Below are 18,631 nucleotides of genomic sequence, written 5' to 3'. Positions count from 1 at the left end.
TGTGTTCATTTCCTGTTGCTGCTATAGGCAGTAAAGAATCTGTCTGCAATGCAGGAGACGTGGGTTCGATTCCTTAGCAGGAAGATCCCCTGGAGTGGCAACCCACTCCAGTATTCTTGCCTAGAGAATCCCATGGACAGAGGATCCTGGAGTTATGGTTCATAGGGTCTCAAAAACAGAGTCAGACATGACTGGGCACACATTACTATTGTAACAAACTTGGTAGATTAAAAATATCACAAATTTGTCACCTTACATTTCTGGAGGTCAGAAATCCAAAGTGGGTTCACTGGGCTAAAATCAGGGTGCCACTAAGTAACACTCCTGGAAGAACTATAAGAGAATCCTTTTCCTTACCTCTTTCTGCTTCTAGATGTTGCCCGCATTTCTTGGCTTGTAGGCTTCTTCCAACAATAGCATCTCTCTGACGTCTTCTTCTGTAATCACATCCTCTCTGATTGTGACCTTCCTGTCTCTCCCTTATAAAGATCCTTGTGGTTATATTAGATACACCCAGATAAACCAGGATGATTTCTCCATCTCAAGAGCCTTAACTTAAACATATCTGAAAGACACATTTGCCATGTAAGATAATGTATTCACAGCTTCCAAGAATTAGGCAGTGGGCATCTTTGAGGATGTGGATATCATTCTGTCTACCACAGAGCTCAATAAATATTTGTAGGATTGTTGAATGAACAGTAAAGTGTCAGCATTGGGTGCTGCTTTAGATGGCATCTAGTCTGACCTCCTACAAGGTCTAAGAATCTCTTCACTGGCAGACAGTTATTTCGCATCTGCTTGAATACTCCTGATGCTGGGGGCTCTCCACCTTCCAAATCAACCCTTCCACAATTGGACAGCTGTGAATCTTAGATATTTAATCCTTTCTTCCTTACCTTACTTCTGCCCTTCTATAATTCCAATTAAATATGTGGTGGTGGTGATTTGGTCGCCAAGTCATGTCCAACTCTTTGTGACCACACAGACTGTAGCCAGCCAGGCTCCTCTGTCCATGGGATGTTCCAGGCAAGAATACCGCAGGTTGACAACCAGTGGGTTGTCATATCCTCCTCCAAGAGATCTTCCTGATCCAAGGAGTGAACCCACATCTCCTGCATTGGCAGGCAGATTCTTTACTAACTGAGCCACCTTCTGCCTTTCTTTCTGGAGAGTTCTATACATTATATCTTTTATACAACTGTTCTTAAAGAAAAAAACTGACTTACTGTATTTATCACTTAGAAATCTTTACTTTGCACAGCTCCATCTCAGTCATTGGGGGTACAAAAAAGATAAAAGACGGCCCCCTATCTTCAAGGGGGTTATTGTGAAAATGAATCCTGCACATAAAATGATGCAGTTAAAGTTAAACGAGGTCATTCTTGTTAAGTGCTCAGCATTGTGTCCGGCATGTAACAAGTGTTCCAAAAAATGTTACCCTCTCTTGTCACTGTTCTTACCATGCACAGATGCTCTGGGTCAAATGACTCATGTACCTGGAGTTTGCTGATAGAGCAGTGACTGGAGAGGGCTCAGGGAGGAGAGGAAATGGAAGGACAGGCAGAATATTATCAATTAACAAACTTAGGCAAGACTTCCCTGATGGTCCAGTGGTTAAGACTCCATTCTTCCAATGCAGGGGGCAAGGTTTCAGGGAACTAAGAGCTCACATGCCTCATAGCAGGGTCAAAGAAAAAAAAAAAAAAAAAACTTAGGGCAAAGGGAAGCCATTTCAGGCTGGGCAAACATAGTAAGCAGGGAGTCAGAGGCCAGATTAAACGAGTCAAGTTCTAGGAAAATTAAGACTCATTTGTCTTATATAGAGTTGCTTGGGCAAAACAACATGAAATTTATCCAAGTTGTAGATACCAGCTATAGATAGCAAGTGCCCCACAGTCTCTCCACATTACTCTCTTCCTGAGCCCTTCCTGGGACTTGTAGACTCTATAGCCTAATGGTTTCAGGTCCAAGGATTGTTTCTAATGAAACAAACACTTCTTTCAACCTGCCTCTTTGATTTCTGTCTCCAGCTGGGAGGTCACCTTCAGCTCCTCTTTGCTCTGTGCTCAGCGATCACTAACTGTGTCCCACTCCTCACCCAACCTTAACCCCTAAAACCTCAAGGAATTGAACACAGACGTTCAGGTGGATTATAACAAAAGTGAGAGAAGTTGAGGCAAGGTCAGAGCTGGACTGTGGATGTGTGGATGGTCCCTGGAAAGCTGTTGTGTCTGTGTTAGTGATAAACATGAAATGCTTCAGATCACTGAGAAAGCAGGAGGCACATCTGTGACAAGCAGAGGACTCAGAAGGAAGAGGAACCAGGAGGAGTTAGCAAGGAGTCCTTCCAGCCTCCACTTGCTCACCCCATCCAGATCTGCCATCTCCCAGCCTTACTTCCTTTTAACAGAAAGCTGTGTACTGCTCAGTCACTCAGTCTTGTCCAACTGTTTGTGGCGTTGTGGACTGTAGCCCGCCAGGCTCCTCTGCCCATGGAATTTCCCAGGCAAGGATACTAGAGTGGCTTGCCATGCCCTCCTCCAAGGGATCTTCTTGATCCAGGGATCGAACAAGAGTCTCTTGCACTGGCAGGCAGATTCTTCACCACTAGTGCTGCCTGAGAAGCCCCTTTGACAGAAGGATAGTGAGACAAAGGATGATGACCCCGGGCAATATTTTTCTCCTTAGAAAATGCATAAACACACATGCTGCTAAGTTGCCTCTAAGTCGCTTTAGTCGTGTCCGACTCTGTGCGACCCCACAGATGGAAGCCCACCAGGCTCCCCCGTCCCTGGGATTCTCCAGGCAAGAACACTGGAGTGGGTTGCCATTTCCTTTTCCAGTGCATGAAAGTGAAAAGTGAAAGTGAAGTTGCTCAGTCGTGTCCGACTCTTAGCGACCCCATGGACTACAGCCTGCCAGGCTCCTCCATCCATGGGATTTTCCAATCAAGAGTACTGGAGTGGGGTGCCATTGGCATGTTTTATTCTGATAATTAACTTGATTGTCCATTTTGCTGAGACTGTCTCATAACAGTTGTAACCTCATAGCACCGAAATACAAAAGTACTCAAGAGAGACTAGTGTCGCTGTAGTGTCCAATGATTGACTCTAAGCTTTGCCATTCTATTTCTTTTATACAAAGAATCGGAAGACAAAAGTTCAGTTCAGTTCAGTCGCTCAGTCATGTCCTACTCTTTGCGACCCCATGGACTGCAGCATGCAAGGCCTCCCTGTCTATCACCAACTCCCGGAGCTTACTCAAACTCATGTCCATCGAGTCGGCAATGCCATTCAACCATCTCATCCTCTGTTGTCCCCTTGTCCTCCTGCCTTCAATCTTTCCCAGCATCAGGGTCTTTTCCAATGAGTCAGTTCTTCGAATTAGGTGGCCAAAATATTGGAGCTTCTGCTTTAGCATCAGTCCTTCCGGAGTGATTTCCTTTAGGATGGGTTAGTTGGATCTCCCTGCAGTCCAAGGGACTCTCAAGAGTCTTCTCCAACACCACAGTTCAAAAGCATCAATTATTCGGTGCTCAGTTTTCTTTATAGTCCAACTCTCACAACTGTACATGACTACTGGAAAGACCATAGCCTTGACTAGACGGACCTTTGTTGGCAAAGTAACGTCTCTACTTTTTAATATGCTGTCTAGGTTGGTCATAACTTTTCTTCCAAGGAGTAAGCATCTTTTAATTTCATGGCTGCCGTCACCATCTGCAGTGATTTTGGAGCCCTCAAAAATAAAGTCTGTCACTGTTTCCACTGTTTCCCCATCTATTTGCCATGAAGTGATGGGACCAGATGCCATGATCTTCGTTTTCTGAATGTTGAGTGTTAAATCAGCTTTTAAACTCTCCTCTTTCACTTTCATCAAGAGGCCCTTTAGTTCTTCTTCGCTTCTGCCATAAGGGTGGTGTCATCTGCATATCTGAAGTTATTGATATTTCTCCCAACAATCTTGATTCCAGCTTGTGCTTCATCCAGCCTGGTGTTTCGCATGATGTACTCTGCATATAAGTTAAATAAGCATGGTGACAATATACAGCCTTGACATACTCCTTACACAATTTGAAACCAGTCTGTTGTTCCATGTCCAGTTCTAAGTGTTGCTTCTTGACCTACATACAGATTTCTCAGGAGGCAGCTAAGGTGGTAAGATTTCTCAGAAGGCAGTTAAGGCAGGTAAGACAAAAGTGGTAAAGACCAAATAACTCTCCTTGGTAAGACTCTAGTCAGGTGTGACTTTATGGTCAACAGTCACTTGAAATGAAATCAGGATGAGAACTTGACTCCCTTCTTTGAACAACCAGCCTTGCACAACCCTGGGACAATGTCTGGAGTGTGAAACCAAGACCAAGTGTTTCCTCCATGGTCTTCCAGCAATGACTTGAGTTGGACATATTTTTGAGCTGATGAAAACAGGAACTTATAGAAAAACATCAGGAAAAAGCCTCTTTCTTTAAAATTTCTTATTAGAGACACCAACATTTCAATTTATACCTAAACAAAGAAAATACCATTCCTCCTCAAGAACTAGATCTGTAAACCACTGTTTAAAGTAGTTCATGTAGAGAGACTGCAATTTAGTAAGATGGGAAAAAGGCTAACCTCACATCCCCTATATTTTTCCCTCCTTGTTTACTCAATTATACAAGTACTTCCACAACAAGCAGACCTCTAATTGTGTAGACTTCAGTGAAAGAGAAATGGAACTTGCTGTAAAATAAATTCTTGGGTGCAACTAAATTACATACCACTTCTCATACTTTTTTTTTTTAAATTGCACATTATTTTAAATGAAAACATGCTTTAGAAAAGAACTGTAAACACTCAAAGCATTTCTCAAGGACCAGTTTCCCTTCCTCCTGCTGATACAATAAAGCTATGTTCCATTTTCCAGTATTCTCCAGCTGAAGGTCTGAGTTATTTCAAAACTGCATTCACGGTTCTCCCAGTAAAACTTGAGAGTTCCACTTCCAAATCACTTAAGCAGAATCCAGCTTCAGTCCCTCTTTTAGCAAATGAATCTACCTTCGTGCCTATTCATGTGACATGACGAGTGTTCCCTACCCTCGTGTAGTGAAGTCGCTGGATACGCTCTGTCCTCCTCACTTGACACACGGACAAGTCATCACGCTCCTTCTGGGCAGCAGGAGAGGGGCTAGAACATGAGCTGGGGCATCAGGAAACCCCACTGGCTGTAGCCTCCTGCACAGTCCACCTAAGCTTTCTGAGCCTGAGTTTCCCTATCTGAAAAATGGGAAATAGCAAACCTGCGTACCTCCTAGTGTCTTCTAGGGGATCAAATGAGATCACACATGTTAAAAACACCCCAATAGCCACCCAAATAGCAGTTCCAATAACCATTTTAAAAATTGTTCCTGTGAGGTGCTTTGGTTGCTTTTGTTCCTTGAGTGGCATGGAGAAAAATAATCCAAAAAATCTCATTTTCAGGTCCCAAAATGGGGAAACGATACAATTTTGGTTGTTCTTTTTAAATTATTCTTTCTTCCTGTTAAGAGTCTGGTTCTCAGTGAGATGAACCCTTCTGAGAACTCCAGCACATTTTTGTGCCTCAACCCCAGCCTTGCTTCACTGCCGTTGCTTCTTATAAGCAGAGATAGTGTTGTTAGACAAATTTAAATAAAAAATCCTCACATGCTAGCTTTTATGATTTTCCCAGAACGTAGATGATCTACATAGTACTAGTCAAAGTGTGAAAAGGTTAGAAAAGATGCATCCTCATACTGTCTCAGAAACTACAGAATCTCTTTGAAATCCATTTTCTTAGATTAAAAAAAAAAAAAAAAAAACTAGATTGGTATCTGTGCTCAGTGCCAGAGAAAGAAAATATTTTTTTCCTTACAATATTTGTGAATTTTGGAGCAAACAATTACTCACTGTGCCATTTTATTGTTATGTAAAACCTCTTTCTCGTAATCCCACTTGAAGCTTGAATCCCACATATTCTTTATGCCATGAAACACACACACTGTTTAAGACAAACAGGAACTAGAAAAACACTCCCCAAATGACCTACTACTTCTCTCTCCTTCCCAGGGGAGGTTTTGTTTTGTGGTCCCCAAAAAGGATTTTTAAAAATCAACATTGGCAGGCTTCCCTAGTGGTTAGAAGAATCCACCTACCAATGCAGGAGACATGGGTTCTATCCCTGATCTGGGAAGGAGCACCAAAGCCCGTGCACCACAGCTACTGAGCCTGTGCTGTGGAGCCCAGAAACTTCAACTACTAAGCCCAAATACCGCAACTACTGAAGCCCAGGCACCCTAGGGCCCATGCTCTGCAACAAGAGAAGCCGCCGCAATGTGAAGCCCACGTACCACAACTAGAGTAGCCCCCACTTGCCACAACTAGAGAGAGAAAAGCCTGCACAGGAAGGAGGAACCACAACAGCCAAATATATATATAATGTATATATACATATACATATAAAAATATTTTAAAAAATCAACACCATCTACTGAAGGAGGGGCAGTAGAGGACCTGATGACACGACCACTCCCACAGTAAGAGGATGCTGATGTAGAATCTAGCTTGGTATCAGGGCACTGAAGTCAGTTCTCAGCCCACCTCTGGGCAGCAATGGAATCTCACGCATTGACACATCCCAGTCTAGAGGTACCACAGTACCTCAGTTGCGTCATTCCTATCAGGGTTGCAGCAAGGATCCAGTGAGATCATACCAGTAGAAATGCTGCCAGCATTTCTGTGAAGCACTGTTTAAGTGACAGCCTCATCTTATGACATGATCTGCTTGTGACAATGCCCTGGTTCCGTAACCAGGAACAGACACCATGCTGCCATCAAAGCATGTTGAAGAACGAACGTAATGCCTTATGACTGGTGAAAATCTGTGAAGCTCTGTTGTTCTATTTTGATCTTGCCAACCAAAAATTCAATGATTCAAGGAACTGGGATGACAAAACATCCATACCTCAAGGTGGAGATGTAGGAGCACCAACCCAAAAGGAAAATATCCACACACACCAGATAGCTGCTCTTCTGACAAAGAATACCAGGATCCATCCAGCCTTGCAGAAGTAGCTTCTTGCCTATACATCCACAGAGAGAAGCAAAGTGGAATGCAGGTTGCTTTTACTCTCCTCCTGCATCTGGCATGACTGGGGAAGAGAGATAGAGACCAAAACACACATGTAGTGCATATCCAGCTTCCTCATAATGCCATCAGTCCATTCCTGGCATTCTAAATGTGTCACTTCAACAGGATTTCTCACCATCAATTGCCAACCTATTATCAAATATCTTGCACAAAAAGATGTGGCAACCTGAGTTGGTTTGGGGGGCCAGTGGTTTTGCTGCAGTTTTTCCCACCTTCTCCAGTATTAACTGTATCATCGCAGGCTTTGTCTTGGCTCCATACTCATGAGTGACAAATGGCACTTACATAAATCCGTGCCTATATTTGTAGTGTCTCTTTTGTCAATTTGTTCAGTTTTGGTATCCTTCTTCATGCCCCCAAATTCTAGCTTACCTATAACACGTAACCACGCATTCAGACTTACAGATGACAAAGAGTTGAGTGGATGGAGCAGCAGCAAGGTAAAAGGCTGTAACCCCCAGAGGCACCCACAGGCATCCAGGGCAGAAACAGTGGGTTGTGTTTTCTCCAAGAACACCTCACTCGAGATGCAGCTACAGTGGAACTGGATATGAACACCTTATCAGCCATTTCTCCTAGGGCTCATTTAACATTTTGCTTATATAAAGCTTTTATATAACCTTATATAATTTATATAACCTTATATAATTGACTTTCTGAAATTAGTGCTTTTACGCAAAACACACCTAGCATTTGAAAAGAAAGAAGCTAAGGCTTAGAGCCTCTGGAGGCTGTATGGCATCTTTTCACCAAAACCAGAAGTGGTTGCCTTTCACTAGTTGTTTCTCGTGTGTGTGTGTGTGTGTGAGTTCAAATAAATCTTTTCTACAAAAGATTCACACTAGAATCATGAAGTTTATTGAGCATCACTGGAAAATAACACCCTCCAACCAAACATCCTATTCACCTGGGCTTTCGTGTCAGTGAGTGCAAGGCAGCACACTCCTGAGAGAGAGCTTTTGGCAGTTGTATCGATGCCCCCAGACGCCTGTTCACTATCAGTGCACTCATGGAAATGAAGCTGGGGCTCATTTGAGGCATTTGGGCAAACAGCATAGAAGGCTGTGAATAAGTGCTGTGGATATAAACAGGTCAGACTCAAGAGACCACATAGAGGTCAGATAGGCCCTTGTATAACCTGGTGCATTATTTTATGAATTCAGATTAACCCTAAACAAACTCCCAAGGCATGATAGCCAGACACAAGAAATGTCTGATACAATTTGGTATATAAGGTGGGTTTAAGTCTAATAATTCAATAATAATAATAATAAAAGTTGAAGGAGAGGACTCAGGGTCTCCTCTTAGCATTACCTGAATATATTCAATGTCTGTTTGAAAGCAATAATTAGAGTCTGATTAAACAGTCGTTTTCCACCAAAGGCTATTGAGCATCTTTCTGTGTAGCTGTATCTTAGGTAAACGTGTGAACTGTAATTGCTTCAATTAGGTCCCTGTCTCAAGTTGGCTTCCCTAGATGCAGAGCTTTCCATGAAGATTTTTGTGAGTGTGATATTAGGTGCACTCTTGGGAGAGAGGAACAGATGCAGGAGAGGGCCGCAAGTGAGGACAGCTGGGTATTAGCTTCAGCTTGATCTCAAGGCGACCACTGGGGAGCAGCTTATACCAGAGTCATCCCAGCTTGAGGGAGGAACCAGACCCCTGTCTGCCCTTAGCTGCAGGGGGATGGTGCAGTTACATGAGCATGAACTCTGGACACAGCCCAGGCTGAAAGCCCAGGCTTTGCTCCTCACTATGTGACTGTGTGTGTACACGCTCAGTCCCTTAATCATGTCCTACTCTTTTGTAACTCCATAAACTGTAGCCCACCAGGCTCCTCTGTCCATGAGATGTCCCAGGCAAGAATACTGGAGTGGGTTGCATTTCCTTCTCCAGGGCATCTTCCTGACCCAGGGATCGAACCTGAGTCTCCTGCAGTGGCAGGCAGAGTCTTTACTGCTGAGCTACCTGGGAAGCCCTTGGCCAGGTGAGCAACAGGACACTCACAGATCCATGATGGTAGCCAAGCTGATGGGACTAGCCAGGCTATATGGTAGGGGATGTGGTTTTCATCCCAACCCTGGCTTCACTAAGGACATGACGACATGGTCATGAACCCCTCGTGTGACCACTAACCATCAATTTCCTCATCTGTAAAATAGGGACAGGGGATGGTAGAAATGGATTATACCATCCCTATACTTTCAGCTGAAAAATGAAATGATCTCAATAACAGAAGTAGGGGGAGGCTCACTGAGGAATAATGGACTTTTTTTCTATTCATGGAAAGGAGTTCATTAATGTAAATGTGTCCTTGAATAACCACTCCATTGAATCTTCTTCTCTCACCTGGAATAGCTCTGGATACACAGGCAAATCTAAGAAGACAGGCAGTAAAGTTGCCCTGAAGGCATATGTTCTAAAAAAGGATTGCAACGCTCTGTTTTCAGACAAAGTGCTTTTGTGGCAGTTTATCTAAATGGAGCATTAATGCAACCCAGCAACCTCATTTAACTGACTCCTATATCGTAGCAAATTAGAGGCAAGAGGCCAGAGCAAAGCATGAGCCAAAGGTTGTCCCTGAAAAACTATACAATCTCTAGGGAGAATGGTTTGGAAAATCTATCAGCTTATAAATATGTTTATTCTTTGCACAGCCCCCTCTCTGGGAATTTATCCTACAAGTATGTACATATGAAATGCCATTTATGTGAGTTTATTCTTTGTTCTACTTTTTGAAAAATAGTCCAAGATTGCAAGCAACTCAGTGGTCCATCAATAAAGAACTAGTTAGAAATAATAACAACTATGGTACCTTCCATACAGTAGAACACTGTGTAACCAAGAACATCTGTACTGGTACAGAAACTTCTCCAGAATATATTGATAAGTGAGAAAGCAAAGGGAGGAATAGTGTTATCATAGATTAGCATGTGTTTTACAAACATATGTGCACATGTAATGTTTGCTTCTTTCTGTGTAGTGCAGGGGATAAGATTCTATACTTACACTCAAGTGTATCCATAGATATCTGGAAATCAACTTTTGTGTGTATGGAAAGATAAAAAAAAAAAAAAAAAACCCTGTGAGTGGTTACCTACAAGCAATGAGGAAGTGAGAAAATGGGGTGTATGGAGACACAGGTAGGAGTGAGGAATCTCACCAGTACCTCTTTTAAAACTAATTTTTATTGGAGTATAGTTACTTTAAATTGTTGTGTTAGTTTCTACTCTACAGCAAAATGAATCAGCCATACATATACACATATCCCCTCCCTTTTGGACTTCCTTCTCATTCAGGTCACCAGTCATTAATCACCAATGCAATTTTACAAATTTTCTTTCTGGATTTTTCCCCAAACACCATGTATTTTTCTATAAGGAGAATGGAGTAACTGTTTGATTAAAAATGAAAATGAAAATTTTAAAGGGAGGCAATCAAATCTGGTCATTCCAACTTCCTTTATTTCATGCTTTCGTTCCGGGATTAGCAAAGTATGGCTGGTGGCTAAATAGTGAGACCACATGGCTCCCAATGCTGAAAATGTTTACTCTCTGGTGCTTTCCAGAAAGTTTGCTAAGTCTAGCTGTAAATCATGGAGTTATTTGTGAAGCAGCTGTGACTCCACCTATCAGTGAGCTTCAAGTCCTTAAGGGTTTTGTCTTCTTTACATCAGCTTTTCTGACCACAGGTAGTTATGCACGAAGGAAAAGAAGGCATGATATTGTACCAGTTACAAGGAGCATTAACTCTGGACACAAACAGCCCAGGTTGAAGCCCAGGCTTTGTTCCTCGCTATGTGACTGTGAGCAGCTAACTTCTTGATATAAGTATGGTTTTCATCTGTAAAAGGTGGGCAGTTATGGTACCTCTTTCACAGAGCCGTTTGGAAGGTTAAGTATATTCATCTCGGCAAGAAGTTTAGCACAATGCTTGTTGGTATTATCATCTAATATTTTGATTTTTTTAATAAACAGGGTGATGACCAGTTAAATGTGTTCGGAGAAGACACCATGGGAGGTGAGTTTCCTTTACTGATCAGACTAAAGTTGTCATTTTAGTAGCTCTGAGCATATCTTTTTTATTAAACACCACTAAGAGATAATAACCTACCAAGAGCATGTACTTTTTTCCCTCAGCCAGGGATCATGATTATGATTGGAATTCTGGATTTCTCCCCTCTTGGTCCATGTGAAGAACCAAAGTGATGCCTTACTAAGTGATGTATTTCCTCACCTCCCAGAGGACATGAGCCCCGAGATGCTCAGTGAAGAGAGGATGCTCAAAGAGTTCATGCTCTTTGTAACTGGTGAAAATGTTTGAAAAACACAACACCCAATCCTCTTTGGAAGATTCACATATATAGGAGCACAGCAAGGCTCCCACATGTCCTGCAGGAAAGAGAACTGGCTAACTTTAATTCAACATTCTTCAAATTTTATTAGAAGAATGTCTAATAAAAGTCCTTTTTTAGACTTTTAAGTCTAAAAAGTGAAAGTGAAAGTCCTTTTCCTGCATAATGTTGCTCCTCTGTAGTGTGCCATTGGGATACAACCTAAGAATCACCCAAATTATACTACTTCATAATTTTGTCACATTAAAAGTCTTGCCAAAACTAAAAACTAAAAACCATTATTAGCTCCACATGAAACTGGAAATAGAAAATAACATAAATTTGACTTTGTCCAAAGAAGATAACGTTTATGATTGCTCTAGGAAAATTACCTGCTAACATTTCTACTCTGTAATAAATGTTGTTATAATTATGGTCCATGGAAATATATTTACATTGACTGTGAGCACATACAAGTAAGTGAATTGGCTTTCTAAACAACCCCAGCTCTAATCTTGCTGATCCATGAGCATGAGGAGGTAGATAGAGTGTCATTTGATGATAATGGCAAGAGCAGTATGTGAAGATTGCAGTCACCCAATGACATCATGGTGATTCATGGGAAAAAGGCACTTAAACCTGAGCCAAGTGCAAATAATCAACTCAGTCCCAACTGGAGAGGGATTGACTGATTGCTGAATAAAGTCTCCTTTTTTCCTGGTTACAGAATTAACATACATTCATGTGGAAAACTTTTTAAGCTAGAAAATAAGAGCCATCTAAAACCTTATGACCTCTAAATCAGAACAGTTAACATTCTGGTTTATTTTTATTCCAGTGTATTGTCTATATACCTACTTTTACATAGCTGAGAATACATGTGTATATACAAACATTATCTCCAATATTTTGTGCTTATCATAACATAAGCATGTTCCCGTGTCATTAAAAACTTCATATAAACTTAATTTGTAATGACCACATTATCTGAATGTATCATCATTCTTTGTTAAAACTGGACTAATATAGAACCATACTACTAATAGTAATAATAATAGCAACCACTGTCCTACATTATAAATAGATTAAAAGTTGCTCAATTCCATAACAGTAAACTAAAAAAAAGTAAACTGAAAGTCTGAAGAACTTGAAATGACTATTTGGCCCAACATGTTGAGAGCATTATTCTATCTGCCTTAATGAAAGTGAAAGTGAATGTCACTCAGTCGTGTCCAACTCTTTGCAAACCCATGGACTGCACAGTCCAGAATACTGGAGTGGGTAGCCATTCTCTTCTCCAGGGAATCTTCCCAACTCAGGGATCAAACCCAGGTCTCCCACATTGCCTTAATGGAAGGCTCCAGATAATATAGAATTTTCCCATCACCATGGGCTATTCTGTAAAAAGAATGAAGCGTCTGTTTAATTAAAAAAAAAAAAAAAAAGCCCTTTAGTGTGAAAAACAAATGGTTGCAAAGACCCCCAAGTTCACCTTTTGCTTCTATTTCCAGCTCTTTCTCCCTTGTCTTCTTCCTCTTCTACCCTGAACTCAATTCTTCACGCACCACTCTCTCCCCCTCCCACCTGCCCCCTCTCTACCTCTGTCTCTCTCTGGTGAAGTTGGGCCTTTCACTCACTCAACAGTGGATTCCTGCCGAAATGTAGCATTGTGTATATAAATAAACACCTCCTGACACCACATGACAACTGGAAATCTTTTAGGGCTCCACAGACTCTATAGAGTTTTGCACTTTGCCAAAAATCCCTAATCATTTCTTTGTCTTAAAGCAGTGGCTCCCAAGATTGAGTTCTCACTCACCACCTTTGTAATTTTTGTTTCATCTCTATGCTCTATTCTATATGTATTATATATACAGACAGATAGATAGATAATACTGTATACTATAATACAGAATAGAATATTATATAATACTACACTATACATTATAAAACCAGGGTTTCAATACAGTTTTTCTTGCTGTATAACTTAAATTATTCTTATTTTAAAGGTTTCATGGAAGACTTGAAAAAGTGTAAAATTATTTTCATGATTGGTGAGTAACAGCTCTCAAATTTTCAGTTGTAACTGCTGATTATAACAATGTGGTACAGAAGGAAGACTATTCATTTCTCAACCGTTTTTGAAGACCTGCACCTTTTTTAGTCAAGATTATACCCCTGAGGATTCCATATTTTTCCTCTCATTTATACAGTTTTATATTGCTCTGGCTTTGTGTCTTTTCAGCAGAGACAAAGCAGGAGTCTAAGGAATGGCAAACTCCTGAATTTAGTTCTATGATAATAAAATATATTATAATCCCATGGGTAAGAGGATGCCGTCTGTTAAAATCTAACACCTTTTCTGTTTGAACAATGACCTGTTCCTCCCTGAACTATATACATCAGTGACCACACATTCAAATATACCTTAATAACCATACCCTGCATTCCATGTAGCTAACAATAAAAACAATTTTGTTGGTTTTATGCTCTCGTACAGTGAAACTCATTGGGAAACTCATTATGGGATAACATTCATTTGGGTTTAACCAGCATTTTCTGAACACTTATCAAGTTCCAAATTATCTCCTTTGGTCCTTACACAATCCTATAGGTTGGCAATCCATCCCTATTACATATCTATTACACAGACAAGAAAAGTGAGCCTCAGAAGTTTAAGGACCTTGTCCAAGGTCATAGAGCTAATTAGTGTGAGAGCCAGATTTCCAGTTTTTCTCATGGGTCTAGTTGTGCAGCATTAAAACTACACAGAATAGGACAAAGCGTTGTCAGAGAACCTCCGAAAACTTAGTGCTTTTCCTTCTAGTTCCTGAAGTCTACAGAAAAGTTAATATACCCACCCGTACATTTTTCAGAAAATACCTATTTATATTCAGAAATAATGAAAAGGTCCACACCTCCTCAGTGAGTGGGGAAAAAAAAAAAACAACAGTTATCAGCACCCTAGAAAAATAATCAGATACACTTAGAATCTTACACTCTGAAGTCAGGATGCTTCCTTGGAAATCTCTCAGTACATCTCCCTCATTTTCAGATGAGGAAACTGAGTCCCAGAGACTTTAAGGGATTTGATCAATGTCATGCTAACAACTGGTGGCAGAAAGGAGATCAGGGTCCACGGCTGTAGTTCCCCATTCCAGGGCCTTCCGCATCCCACCACCAATTTATGTGGGTTGCCACCCCAGACTGTCCACCATGTTTAATCAGCCACCAGCTACTTACTGAATATTGGACCTGTGCTGGACAGTGAGCAGGGATCACAGAGCTTCCATCTTAGAGGAAAAGGAGAACTTATCAAATTATTATCACACACCTTGAAAAGCATCAGGAAGGAAACAAAGAGCTGAAACAGTGAACAAGTTAGGTAGAGTGTTTGGGGTAAAAAATGGGTAATCAGGAAAGGCCCTGTGGAAGTGATATTTAAGCAGGCAACTAAAAGAAGCGATGGGTGACTGAAAAGATTAGTAGGAGGTGAGAGGAAGAAGAATTCTAGCCAAGAGAACAGCGTTGTCTAAGTGCTGAGAATTCTTAAGCTCAACTGAGTTTTGTTCCTGACCTGCTTGTCTCTAGCTGACCTTAGTCCAGGGAGCTGGATGGACTGTTGTTGCACTTATTCCACATTCTTTTCAGAAACTTGAAGCACATTATATCTACTCCTTACTGAAGAGAAGCTCACATCACAATCTTGAAGGAAATTCCCCTTTCCACACAAATTTTAATTAATTACCTGGGCATCTAGACTATACACAATAAATTATACTTTTTCTGTTCAGCTTTTATCTTAGGGGCCAAATAGGAAGAGGGGAGACTTTCTAAACTTGAAGTTCAGGAATCCAAAGATTGAGTCTTTACTATCACATAGAAGTCTGTATTTTTAATAATACAAAAAGAAGCTTTTAAAAATAGTACAGCATATTTTGTGGTTGTTGTTATTGTCTCTGGGAATAATATTATTTCAGATTCACCTGTTGTTTAGCACTATAGTTGAATTTCGATTGTATTTTCAAATACTGCTTCTATCTAGCCAGGTCTAGCCAAAGATCTCAGCTCACCTGTTACTAACTTTGTGCCCTTCAGAAAATGAAATAGTATGATATAAATATGGCATCAGACAAACCTTAAGACCCTCAAGGGTCCACAGACCACACTAAGAACTGCTTCCCTGAATAAAGGATTTGTTTTTATATGTATGTATATCAACCAAACTCTCCTGTACTTCAACTTGTTATTCAGTCACTGTTATAGTAAAAAAAAAAAAAAAAAAAAGATTTCAGCTTACTGTTTGCACTGTAGAAGGTACAAAGCAACTGCAATAAAAGAAAAAAAGATGGTTCTTCTTCTAGGCTGCTTACTGGATTCTGCTTGAAAATTAACACCTTTGTTCTAAATACAGTTAAGCTTTGAATAGCATAGCTTTGTACTGCCCAGAGCCACTTATGCACTGATTTTTTTAAATAGTAAATACTACAGTATTACCTAGCCCAGGTTGGGTAAATCCACTGATTCGGAATCATGGAGTCATAGGAACAAAGTATTCAGAGAACTGACAATCCAAGTCATACATGGATTGTCAACTGTGTGGCGGGGGGTGGGGGTGCATAGGGGTGCACCCCTATAGCACCCCACGCATTGTTCAAGGGTCAACAGTACTTTCTCAGCAGATGGCAGGATGGTATTTTAAGGCTGTATTGTTGCAGGTCAATTTGTAGCTCATAAAAATACTCAGGATGCCATCGATACACCCATAACAGTTTTGATGAGCTTTAATCCACAAGAGTCAGCTTCCCCTTTTCCACGTGTCTTCCCCTTTTCCACTCCACCCACACGAGTCTTCAACCCCAAGCCCACCTGCACCACTATTATCTCTTGAAGTTCCCTCACTTTTGCCAGTCCTCTCTCTTAAAATGTCTTCTCCCCTGGCTAATTCTGCTCCAAAGTCAGGTCTCTGTGTGAAGTGAAAGTCACTCCAACTCTTTGCGGCCCCATGGACTACAGAGTCCATGGAATTCTCCAGGCCAGAATGCTGGAATGGGTAGCCTTTCCCTTCTCCAGGGAATCTTCCCACCCAGGGATCAAACCCAGGTGTCCCGCATTGCAGGCGATTCTCTACCAGCTGAGCCACCAGGGAAGCCTGTCTCTGTGAGGTCTTCTCTAATCTCTAGCCTTCCTCCTCTGTGCTCCTCCATCCCTGTGTCTGCATCACTCATTTAGATGCCCCAGAATGACTAATATTTGCTGGAATAGTGAATTTTTTAGGAAGCAGTGTGGTCAGTTTCCATAACAACTGAAATAGCAGTTAGAATTCCTGGACTGGAACTGACAGACAGGTTGCTGCTGTTGTAGCTGCTTCTGGCAGGAGAGCTTTTAGGTTAATTGTGAGCCTAATCAGACACTTCTTATACCATATGGCTGCTGCCTTCTTACAGAGAACAAGCAACACCAACTCCTCTCCATCCTCAAGCTGGCTATTTCTTGCTCATTTGCAAAATAGTTTTAAGTGGGGACAAGTAATTGCACTGCCTGCCATCTGAGTCAAAAAAGTGTTCAGGGAGAGTGTACCGTCTGACCAAAGGGAAAGTGACGAAGATGGACCTTGTTAGCCCTTTGAATGTTGTGTGACTATTACAACCTCTTTGTTCATGAAGAACGGATTCTGTATCTATTTATAGAGAAATGCCTTCCAAAGACTAGATAAGGGATCTCACAGGATAAAGCCTGATGATCAAAAAGATTGAAAAAGAGTCTAAGGTTGCTCACAAACAAGATATAAGGACAATGCTGATGTACAAGACTGGGATGCAGTCATTGTCGAAAACAGAAAATTATTTGGAAAATGTAAAAATATCATAAAGATGACATCCCATTAACAGGCTCCTACAGTTTTTCACAACCTTTTCTGGTACATTTCTTTCCTTTTTTCTTTTATAAATCTCTCAATCATTATCTTGCTATTATCCAAACTATTTTGGCTTCTTTTACTCTTCTCTGCTTTTCATGGCCTGCCTATTCCCCAAATGTAACATAGCCTAAATTCCCATTAATCTGTACCCGAAGCCTTGGTAGAAGTGCTTCAAGAAGTGTCCAAGAAGTGCTTGGACAATCATCTCATGTTACAGGTGAAGTGAGAGACTTCAGTTCAGTTCAGTTCAGTCGTTCAGTCGTGTCCAACTCTTGCGACCCCATTAATTGCAGCATGCCAGGCCTCCCTGTCCATCGCCAACTCCAGGAGTCCACCCAAACCCATGTCCATCGAGTCAGTGATGCCATCCAAATATCTCATCCTCTGGTGTCCCCTTCTCCTCCTGCCCTCAATCTTTCCCAGCCTCAGGGACTTTTCCAATGAGTCAGCTCTTCCCATCAGGTGGCCAAAATATTGGAGTTTCATCTTCAACAGCAGTCCTTCCAATGAACACCCAGAACTGATCTCCTTTAGGATGGACTGGTTGGATCTCCTTGCAGTCCAAAGGACTCTCAAGAGTCGTCTCCAACACCACAGTTCAAAAGCATCAATTATTTGGTGCTCAGTTTTCTTTATAGTCCATCTCTCACATCCATACATGACCACTGGAAAAACCATAGCCTTGACTAGATGGACCTTTGTTGGCAAACTAACATCTCTGCTTTTTAATATGCTGTCTAGGTTGGTCATAACTTTCCTTCCAAGGAGTAAGCGTCTTAATTTCATGGCTGCAATCACCATCTGCAGTGATTTTGGAGCCCAGAAAAATAAAGTCTGACACTGTTTCCACTATTTCCCCATCTATTTCCCATAAAGTGATGGGACCAGATGCCATGATCTTTGTTTTCTGAATGTTGAGCTTTAAGCCAACTTTTTGACTCTCTTTCAGTTTCATCAAGAGGCTCTTTAGTTCTTCTTCACTTTCTGCCATAAGGGTGGTGTCATCTGCATATCTGAGGTTATTGATATTTCTCCCGGCAATCTTGATTCCAGCTTGTGCTTCCTCCAGCCCAGCATTTCTCATGATGTACTCTGCATATAAGTTAAATAAGCAGACTACTGGCATAATAATCAAGACATCATTCAATGGCTGTGGCTTTCAGGATAGCAGGAACACAGGTGGCCTTGTGTATTTTGGTATTGGTGCTCATCCACTGCTTTTACAGAGTAAG

At 41.3% G+C, this 18,631-nt stretch overlaps 1 protein-coding gene across 2 annotated transcripts in view; it reads left to right on the top strand.

Annotated features, from left to right (window-relative positions):
• The window catches only part of AK5 (adenylate kinase 5), a 259,170-nt gene that overhangs the window by 177,224 nt on the left and 63,315 nt on the right, over positions 1-18,631 (top strand). For both annotated transcript variants that reach the window (XM_070367844.1, XM_005896804.2), the window contains exons 9-10: positions 11,124-11,166; positions 13,489-13,533. In XM_070367844.1, the coding sequence (XP_070223945.1) occupies positions 11,124-11,166; positions 13,489-13,533 (88 nt within the window). The remainder of the gene's footprint in view (positions 1-11,123; positions 11,167-13,488; positions 13,534-18,631) is intronic.

Source organism: Bos mutus, chromosome 3 (genome assembly GCF_027580195.1).
Source record: "Bos mutus isolate GX-2022 chromosome 3, NWIPB_WYAK_1.1, whole genome shotgun sequence".
Taxonomy (NCBI): Eukaryota; Metazoa; Chordata; class Mammalia; order Artiodactyla; family Bovidae; genus Bos; species Bos mutus.
The sequence above is the reverse complement of the archived record's forward strand: the minus strand, read 5'-3'. Positions and strand labels throughout refer to the sequence as shown.